Source organism: Gossypium raimondii, chromosome 3, assembly GCF_025698545.1.
Source record: "Gossypium raimondii isolate GPD5lz chromosome 3, ASM2569854v1, whole genome shotgun sequence".
In the NCBI taxonomy this organism is placed as follows: Eukaryota; Viridiplantae; Streptophyta; class Magnoliopsida; order Malvales; family Malvaceae; genus Gossypium; species Gossypium raimondii.
The window spans coordinates 11,477,679-11,488,151 of record NC_068567.1 but is presented as its reverse complement, the minus strand read 5'-3'; the positions used below and the strand labels follow the sequence as shown (position 1 = coordinate 11,488,151).

Below are 10,473 nucleotides of genomic sequence, written 5' to 3'. Positions count from 1 at the left end.
TTTTAATTGCTGTTATTTTATTATAGTTAGATTTAATCACCCCTTTTTATTTCTCGTACAAATCAACATAAGTCATGAGCATAAAATTTACCTACCAACGATTTTAGATATCCTGATCAATCTTACTCTTTATATTATTATTTAATATTCTATTTGGATATAACAATTTATATTTATTAAATTTGACAGCCATCACCAGAACAAGTAAGGTGGACATTTCCCCTCTCTTCCAGCAAATATAAATCCAATTTAAACATCATCAAGGATTATCAAAGAAGTCAATCACCTAACTAAAATGGAAGTGGAAGTGAATACCTCCTTGATTTACCCTAAAATCTCTCCTTATTTTATTTATTTCCTAAGTTGATATTTGTACAAAAATATAAAGTACTGGACATTGACATTAAAATATTATTAATAATAATTAAAATATCGGTGAATGTGGTTGCAAATTTAGTAGCATGTAGAAAATCAATTAATCGATTAAATTGAAGTGAATCAAATTGATTTAATCGAAATAAGTTGATTATTTATTTATCATATATAAGTAATTATATAAATCTGATTTTAAATATGTAAATTATCGTTTTATTAATAAACCTTAAATTATATTATGCTCAATACTTATATAAAACCCAATTACCCAAACAATTCAACCTAAAATTTAAAATTAAAACTTACATCAAATTTATGATTAGAGGAAAAAGATTTCATGATATAATATTGATTTATACGGAAAAATATGAGGTGGAAGAATTTCAATGTTTTCTAAATAGATCGAATCATTTAATTAGATTGGTTGATTAAATTGGGAAAATATTAGTATAAAGTAAAAGAATTGAATGACATCTGAGTAAATTACAAAGAAATGAAGTTAATTTAATTTATTTTTTTAGTTTTTGATAAAACTTTAATTATTTATTTAATTATTGTTGAAAGTAAAATGTGAAATTCAAAGAAAACTGAAATGATTTGAACATAGAGATAGGGAGATAGAGAATGATATCTAGAGAATCCGAGCTGGCTGGCTGGCAAGTAGCAGATGTATGAAGGCAAAGCCCTACAATATAACAAAAGATACTAGTAGCCGTCAGTAGCTTGTGGAAACCCAACATGCCACGTGTACGACACATATGTCCACGTGGCATCCCATGGAAGGCCTGCCCAGATCGCGCGCATCACCAACCTCTTATCCAACAAAATCCCATTTTGTTTTTGCCTTACACACTGACTCTTCTCTCTCTCCCTCTCGCCTTCTTCCTTTGCCCTCAAACGCCTATTCAAACATATTTTCTGTTTCTTTTCCTTTCCGAAACGCCATGACCGCCATAGCTACTGCTGGTGCTTTGTCTTTGCCAATCTCTTTACGCAGATCATGCAAGTTTAGTTCTAAAAAGGTACACCTTTTCTCGCTACTCCTTGAATTCTTTTATTATTGTTATTATTATTTTGGCTTTGAAGCCTTAAAGATTTGGTTTTCTTTTATCTGTTTTTTAGGCTAAAGAATTCTGGGTAAATTCTAGATTTTGTTTCCTCAACTTTTTCACACTTTTGTAGGCTTAGTATAGGCACTTTCTTGCACTAGTGGACAACAAACCTTAAGCTAAGTAAATGTACAAGATTTCCGCTAAGTTTCCTAGTTTAGCGACTCAAATGAGCTTATTGCTTTTTAAGTCTTTAGTTAGCTTAGATGGTGTTGTTCTTTGTTTTGCTTATCTTGCTTGAGTATTTAGGGTTAATCCAAATTTCCAAATGGCTTATATTTCGAGATTGATGCAGTTTCAGGGTATTAAAAGAGGGTTTAGGGTGTATGCGGTGTTTGGTGAGGAAAGTAGCTTGGAGGATAAGAAGAGCCAATGGGGCACTCTCTTTGATGTTGAAGATCCAAGGTCTAAAGTTCCACAATGTAAAGGGAAGTTCTTAGATGTATATCAGGCATTGGAAGTGGCTAGATACGATATTCAGTACTGCGATTGGCGAGCTCGGCAAGATTTACTTACAATCATGCTTCTTCATGAAAAGGTCCTTCTTCAATCTCAATCTCATATGTTCTTAGAACTTGTGTTTTGGCTTGTAAAAGTTGTGTTATCTACTACTTGACGTGCATTTCCGAACTTTGTGTTACCTAAGTTTTTGTTGCTTTATTGTGGTTGTAGGTAGTGGAAGTGTTGAATCCTCTAGCTCGTGAATACAAGTCTATTGGCACCATGAAAAGAGAGCTTGCAGAATTGCAAGGAGAATTAGCACAAGCTCATAAACAGGTAGGCAAAATCAGCAGTTAATGAAGCTGTTATTCGTATAATTTAATTAGGAGATATTTTAACCAATCCAATGGTTATGCGTACCTCCTCTTTTTTTCCAACAAATAACTGGAGTAAGACTTGCATTAAGTACTATAAGTATGGTGTTGGCCAATTTTGAATCTGATCAGAAAGAAATATCAGGTACATATATCTGAAGCAAGGGTTGCTACCGCTTTGGATAAACTAGCTTACATGGAGGAATTGGTTAATGATAAGCTGTTAGAAGATAGAAATGCAACAGGGTCCGATGTAGCGTCCCCTTCTTCTAGTACATCAACAGAATCTTTGGAAGTGAAGAGGAAGTTGCCTCGAAAAAGCTTGGATGTGTCAGGTCCAGTTAAACCATATCACCCGCGCTTGAAGAATTTCTGGTATCCCGTTGCTTTCTCCACGGATCTGAAAGATGACACTATGGTAAGCTATATTCAAAAGTACAAGTTTTTTATCATCCAATGCTGCAACTTATCGACATATTCTCACTCTACATTAATGTCATATTACTTCTCATTCCAGATTCCGATCGATTGTTTTGAAGAGCCATGGGTTCTTTTTCGTGGAAAAGACAGGAATCCAGGATGCGTCCAGAACACTTGTGCACATAGAGCATGTCCTCTTCATCTTGGTTCAGTTAATGAGGGTCGTATCCAATGTCCCTACCATGGTTAGTACGAGTTCAGGGATTTTACATATTAAAAGCCAGATAGAGATCGATGAATGATTTACATGTTATATATGGTTTGAATGACATCTGGTCTTGTATCATGTTCTATATATCAGGCTGGGAATACACGACAGATGGAAAATGTGAAAAAATGCCGTCTACGCGATTACTTAATGTGAAGATAAGGTCATTGCCATGTTTAGAGCAAGAGGGAATGATCTGGATCTGGCCTGGAGATGACCCTCCTACGCCAACACTTCCTTCCTTACAACCTCCTTCTGGATTTGTAATTCATGCTGAGGTACACTTTAGATGTTTTAAAACACTACTGTAATTGCAAGAATCATGTGAACTTTGTTTAAGTGACTCGATGAAAAGTCGGACAACTTTAAGCAAAAGCACACACTATCTCACCTCAGTTTCTTTTATATGCTGATCAATGCCAGATTGTCATGGAACTTCCGATTGAACACGGACTACTTTTGGATAACCTTTTGGATCTCGCTCATGCACCTTTTACTCACACTTCCACATTTGCAAAGGGATGGACCGTTCCAAGGTTTGTTTCTGCAATCAGATTGGGAAAAGGTTTATTGCTGTTGTATTTTAGCTTTGAAGTGGAATGGTCTTATTTTAACTAGTGCATGAAACTGTACGGATGGATGAATGATTAAAAGTCTGGACTTCCAGACATCTTACTTGACAGAAAAGTTACCATCGTATCGGAATGCTTAGGAAAAAAAAAAACATTCATGAGGATGAGATGCGTTGTTGTCATGCTTTGCCTTCACCCCGTAGTTGTGAATTGTTTTTATATCGTTGACTCCTAAATATCTTGCACGTTAGTAGTACAGATTGAGTAGATGCTAAAAATGTATGATTGGTATCGATTTTGAATATATGATATTACTTTGTGTAATCTGAAAATTGCAGTTTGGTGAAGTTTTTGACACCTGCATCAGGTCTCCAAGGATACTGGGACCCTTATCCCATTGATATGGAATTTCGACCACCTTGTATGGTGTTATCAACCATTGGGATATCAAAGCCGGGAAAACTCGAAGGACAAAGTACCAAGGAATGCACAACACACCTTCACCAGCTTCATGTATGCATACCTTCATCGAGAAATAAGACGAGATTATTATATAGAATGTCACTCGATTTTGCTCCCGTGTTGAAGCACATTCCTTTTATGCATTATTTATGGAGGCACTTTGCCGAGCAGGTTAAAAAAAATCTTCAATATTATCTTTTCTCTGTATTATCATTTACCGGTTTTTGAATAGTAGATGTCTTATCTATCAGCCATGCTTGTCGCTAATTTGTTCCTGCATTTATGCATGATCAATTCAGGTCTTGAATGAGGATCTGCGACTCGTAATCGGCCAGCAAGAGCGAATGATTAATGGGGCAAACGTGTGGAATTTGCCTGTTGCCTATGATAAACTAGGAATGAGGTACAGATTATGGAGAAATGCTGTCGACCAGGGAGATAAACAATTACCCTTCAGCAAACCAATGTAAATTCCAACTCTAGCAACCGACTTCCATTCTTTGGACCGACTCTCTGCACACTTGAACATGCTTGGTAGGCGATCTACCAGAATTGAAGATACTTTTTTAAGGTTTGGCATTGGCACAAGGTGGACAACTATGAAGATTCAGCAGACACTCTGATAAACCAACACGGATACGAATTGATCTCTCCAAACAAGCCAGCCATTGTAAAATTATAGAAACTGTACACTGCTTTTATAGTTTTTGTGTACAGTCAAAAGCACTTCTTTTTTCTTTTTTATCTACCACTGATAGCTCTGAGTCCGACCAGACAGTTTGGAAAATTTTGGCCTTAGAACTTAGAAGCCAATGTTTGTTAATCTCTTGTCCAGCTGCAAACATCTTTGTATTATAGTAACTGATGTTTTAATGAAAATTCCCAAGATTTGCAGTTCATACGCTCACATGTAGCTCTCGGAGTCGACCTCATGAACAACATAACCTAACCTAGGCTCTATTACCATGTTAAGCATCCAAATTAAAACCAATTTGGCTAGAGTTGGGGGGCTCATCTTAAATACAAGAGTAAGGTAATACTCAACAATGTGGACAAACGTCACTTAACAATAACTAACTACTTAATTACAAATAATTATCTATAGAAATGAAAAATAGAAATGAAAACAGTTAAAATATGAAGCAAACATACATTCTCAAACTGCACAGCAAAGTTTCATAGAGATGGACACTCAACAACCCAAGCTTGCATTCCTTAAATACAAATGAAGTTTTTATATCAATTACTATATGAAGGCTACACGCACCCGTTAACTTGATTCCTGGCATGAAAAGACCTTAGCAAGCGGGCCTATATGTGGACTCCCATGTACCAGCAACCAAAAGGTAAAATAAATAGCCTGGAAAGAAGTCATACCGGTTTCCAAACAGTCAGCACTTCTTGAAACATATCCAGCATCAGTTCTCGGTCTGCCTGCCTGAAAAAGTTATTGATTTCATCTCTAACATCATATATCTTTCCGAAATCAAACAAGTATGTCATGCACCCCTTTTTCAGCTTGGTCAATTGGTAAAGCCAAGCCTCCTGCAGCCTCTCAAGGACATTCTGAGAGTTGATGTCTTCTAGAAGGCTTTCCTCACAAGCATCTTTGAGATCCACAATGTCGTATTTATTTGCAGCTCCCAGTAATGGCAGTCGATGCTTCCAAAAGTCCTCTTGGTTTATTGTTCCATACAAGTAATTGAGAAGGGCCCTGCAAGACTCCAGTGACATGTCATCTATATGGATTGTGGATGACTCCTTTTCCTTAAGGTTGTGATGGAACATACTCTCGAAAACAGGAGAACTTGCAGATAGAACTGCTTTGTGTGCTCTTAGAGTACCTTCAGCAGTCTTGATAGTAACATCCGCATGAAGACCTTCATCAAGCATGCGAGCAAGGCAGCATAGGGTTGTTTGAGTTGACATAGACTGGATTGCTCCATCCATAGGCCATATTGAAACGGTTTCACCACCCTGGGTTTTAACAACTAAAGGGTTAAGAAAACAAGTTATCTGTTGACATATAACAGGAAAAAAAAATAAAGAAAAAAATAGCTAGAAGAATAGTTACTTGCTGTGTGGGAAAGCTTCACTGATATAAAACAATAATGAGTTTAAGAAGGGCTTTAAGTAATGACAGGATAGGCTAAGTACCAGACAGCTGTAAAATTTGTACTTGCCACCTGCCGGAGACAAGAACGACTGAAAATAGTTTTGAACAAGTCTTCAGCCCTTAAAAAAAGAAGGTACTCTACTACCTTGTTCAACTAAAAGGAAAACAAAGAAGGGAGAAAAAAGAAGGAAATAAGCATACAAAGATTTATCAAGAAAAATGTTATTTTTCCTTTAATATTTAGTTTCAGACAAGTTATTTCCTCTTTGGAGAGGCGATGTGGCTCTTCAAACAAAGATTAACATGCCTTCCCAATAAGGAGAGAGAAGGAGATAAAGAAGTAGAACATATTTACTGACACTACTCTTATACCACATTAGTGAAAATCTAAAGAAGCTCACATTTATGGGGCAGATCCTAAGGTCCAGGAACTCAACATCAATAATGAAGCGTCCATGGAATGAAGAATCAACAGGCCAATAAAAGTCATCACACGTTCGCAGCGGTCTATCATGAACTGCAGCACCAAGTAGACAAATAAGTGTCAATTACATATTCTCAAAGCTGCTTAACAGAACAAACATGCATAAAAGCATGTTGAGAAAGCAATTTGAGGTATTGTTGTTTCACTGATGAAAAAGTTATAGGAAAGTTCAAGAGATCAAAGGCACAAATAGACATTAAGTGTGACAATCCAAATCATGATTACTCAAGTCCGGAGTTTTCCTGACAATATATGGGACAGTTAGATTTACGTCAGCATATGGACTCATCACACGAAATAATAATCAAAAGATCCAAAACTTCCTTTCTTCGTTCTCACAGCAGAATAAGACAAAGTAACCAACTTTGACTAGTCAAGTGCTTCTATTTCCCTGTTTTTTCAGGTCCAGGAAGATGAAAATTCTATCCATTCAAAGGTGAGTGTTTCTATTTCATCTATTCATCTATTCATTCTACACCTGAAATGAACACTGCCCATAATCAAGAATCACAATCCAATTTCAATTATCATTTCCATTCTAAAAGTTCTATTAAAAAGAAAACCAACAGACAAACACACAAAGGCACTAATGTCACATGTTCTAGATGATAAAACTCCAATTCCAAAGCTTTTGGGTAATTGATCATTCAATTATCTCTTTCTGATAGAATTAGAGCTGATATATTGTGTTAAAATCATTAAAAGCCTCATCCTTATTTCTATCATTTATTCATCCAGCAACACTCTTCACTTGATCTTCAGCTTCTACCTTTCTTCTAAACTTGAATCCAAATTTAGAAGCCATTAAATTATTCATCCAGGAATAGATGTGAATTATAGCATTAAATGGTGAATATAAAAGTTTGACCTTCCTATCAATTTTAGGCATTTAGAAAACTGGTTACCTATTGTCTCTGTTATACATACAAAAAAACACAAGCCAAATAAACAAAAGAACAAGATAAACTTATCGACTGAACCACAGGTGGAGTGACAAAGAACTTGTATTCAAATCTTCAGTAACACACACACACACACACACAGGGGACGTAAAAAGAGGGAAAGTAAGTAAGGCAAACCTGGGGAGATATAAAGTCTACGATTAGCACCAACATTAGAGATCCTGAGTATGAATTTAGCATAAGGAGGCTGCTCCTTAGACACACGAGATGGCTCAGGAAATAATCGAATATACATATATCGATTCTTCTCTATAGACAAGTGCCTGTTTCATTAAAGTCCATCAAATTCCCCCACGAATCAGTCAAAGTAATCAAGCAAAAATTAAAAAAGAAGAAACAATTTAGGAGAAAGAAAAATCAGGGGAGTAGATAATAAAAGAAAAAAAAAGTACCAGTTCCAAAGACCGACCTTGAAGGGGTCGGATTTTTTGTAAGAACAAGGACTAAAGTTGTCGATCCTCCATTGAGCTAATCTGGAAATGGTTTCGACCTTTGAATCACCCATTTTTGTATGTGAGGGATTTCTTGGTTTTGCTTCGCAATTTGTATGAGTAATATAGCGTTGCCGTAGAGGCAGAGAAGACGTTTCTTTGACGCCCCTTCTGTTTGCTAAGTCGAATGCTTTGTCTACTGATAAAATGGAGAACCCTTTTATTTTTTGGCAGTTTTGAAAATTTTAAAAATAAAAATAAAAACAAAAGGTTTAACCACAAATTTGGTCCTCAAACTATATTGTTTTTTTCGTTTAGGGACTTAAAGTTTTAGGGTTAAAAAGTGGTTCCTAAACTATAGTCTCATTTTAGTAAGACATTCAATAAAAATGCAACACGTGTCATGCTCTTATTGCTTTGTATTATAATTTGAGATAAAATGAGATAGATTTGATAATTTAGATCACACCTACAATGAAAAATTTTAGATACTTGAGTAAAAAAAGGAGGGCATGATTTAAGGGCCAATTTCATATTTATGCCAAAAATAAAATATAAAGCAAATTAAACCAATTTAAAGTTTTTCACTTCAGATTTTAAAATTCCTAAAAGAACTTCAGATTTCGTAATTGAGAGTTCTAAACCTTTACTAAATTATGATATGTCAAAAATTAAATTATCGTATACATTATAGTGGTTCAAAATGAAAAAAAGAGAGTTAATGCTTTATGCTTAAATGAAAAACAAGAGTAAATATGAAAATTACACTCTAAAACATAAAATAAAATAAAATATGAGTAGCTTTCTAAAATAAATATTTATTTATACGTATAATTTTAAATTTTGAAATGATTTTCTAATCTTTTGGTTTTTAATTACATTAGTGAATGAATGGGATCAACAATTTCAGTAAAGTATCCTTTAACAAAAGTTCTTTTTTCTTTTTTCATTTAAAATATTTCTCAATAGTTACAGAAATTGATTGGCAAACAGTACATCAATATAACTTTACTAGAAAATAGATATTTGCTTATATATGGAAGTTGTTTTCAGCAGCGAATCGTGGAGCAAAGCTCGATTATAGTTTTTCTTTATTATTATTATAACACTCAATTTGGGTTCAAAGTTCAACTTCATTTTGCATATTAACTTTATTTTTCAATATTTACATATTTTTGAAAATAGTCAAATTACTTAATTTTAACAAAATACTAATTAAAACATTATCCTTTTAATAATGTTGATGTGGCAACCGATGTGACAATTTATGCGCACTTCATATTGACATTATATTATTTGTTTTATATGTCACATCAATAAATAATTTAAATTTTTTAAATATATAGTATGAAGTACACGTGAAATATTATGCGGGCTACCATGTTTTAAAATTTAATGTTCTAGTCAATACTTTCGTTAGAAACATCGACTCTTTTTAAAAGGCTAATGGTTAAATTCAAGTTTTTCTAAAAAAAGGTTGAGATCAAATTTAGCTTAAAGAAAAGTAAGGACTAGATTGATAAAAATATGAATGTTAATGATTGAACTTATCATTATGCCAACATATTGCCCTTACAAGCATGACATCTACTAATTAATAGGGTAAACTACACAGATAATCATCTAATTATCAAAAAAATTTCATTTTAAGAATCTAAAATAAAAAGTTTGCAATTTAAGCATTCACGCTACATAGTTTGGTCATTTTGGTCACTTTCATAAAAATAACAAATGGCAAGCTGATGTAGCAGTTAAAAAATCAATATAATAACAAATTTAGCCCTCGACTTTTGCATATTATATCGATTAATTTAGTCATAATTTTAAAATATTAGCCTTCAAAATTCACAAATATTATCAATTTGATCCTAATTCTAAAAAATTTAAAAAATATATAAAAATACATAAGCATTTTCAAAAAAATATAACAATAAATTTAAATTTTATATTAATATTTAAATAAAAATAATTATGTTAATATTAAATAATAAAAAAACCTCTCTCACCGTCTTTCCCCTACCCCCGTCCCTCTCCCTCTTTGCTACTGTAGTAAAAAACCTAGGTTTTAATGAAATTTATGAACAAAATATGAATGACCAAGCTCACTCTAGTTAATTTCTGACTAGGATCCCAACCTTGGAATTGTTAATATATTTTTCTAAAAATAATAAATTTGTTTTGGTAGTTCCTATTCTTTTGTAGGTTGTTTAGGAGAAGTTTGTTATTAAAATTACCTATATAAAGACTGTTATTTGATGAATAATATATATACAGTTTAGCTTCCTCTCCTCCAAGTATATTTTTCTTATTAAGTTCCTTTATTCAGTTTTAGCAAAAACTCTCAGTTAACAGTGGTATTTGAGCCAAGTTATCAAAAAAAAAATGTTGTAGCTTTTTGTATTCAATGGCGTCTGAAAATTTTGTGCAACTAGCAATACTTTGTTTTGATAGTCATTATG

The 10,473-nt window shown here is 33.7% G+C and overlaps 2 protein-coding genes across 2 annotated transcripts; one reads left to right on the top strand and one right to left on the bottom strand.

The window, feature by feature from the left end:
* Positions 1 to 1,220: 1,220 nt before the first annotated feature.
* On the top strand, positions 1,221 to 4,920 carry LOC105797165 (chlorophyllide a oxygenase, chloroplastic). Its single transcript, XM_012627102.2, has 9 exons — positions 1,221 to 1,397; positions 1,780 to 2,022; positions 2,157 to 2,261; positions 2,445 to 2,717; positions 2,817 to 2,964; positions 3,081 to 3,265; positions 3,411 to 3,523; positions 3,898 to 4,192; positions 4,321 to 4,920. Exons 1-9 carry the CDS (start codon positions 1,320 to 1,322, stop codon positions 4,489 to 4,491), a joined length of 1,611 nt encoding a protein of 536 aa, XP_012482556.1. The 5' UTR covers positions 1,221 to 1,319; the 3' UTR covers positions 4,492 to 4,920.
* A 117-nt stretch (positions 4,921 to 5,037) lies between these two features.
* Positions 5,038 to 8,226, bottom strand: LOC105797166 (BTB/POZ domain-containing protein At1g21780). The gene is made up of 4 exons (XM_012627104.2): positions 7,976 to 8,226; positions 7,701 to 7,846; positions 6,539 to 6,654; positions 5,038 to 5,998 (listed from the first exon to the last, which is right to left on the bottom strand). The coding sequence occupies exons 1-4, from the start codon at positions 8,086 to 8,088 to the stop codon at positions 5,393 to 5,395; spliced, it is 981 nt and encodes a 326-aa protein (XP_012482558.1). The 5' UTR covers positions 8,089 to 8,226; the 3' UTR covers positions 5,038 to 5,392.
* Positions 8,227 to 10,473: the final 2,247 nt, after the last annotated feature.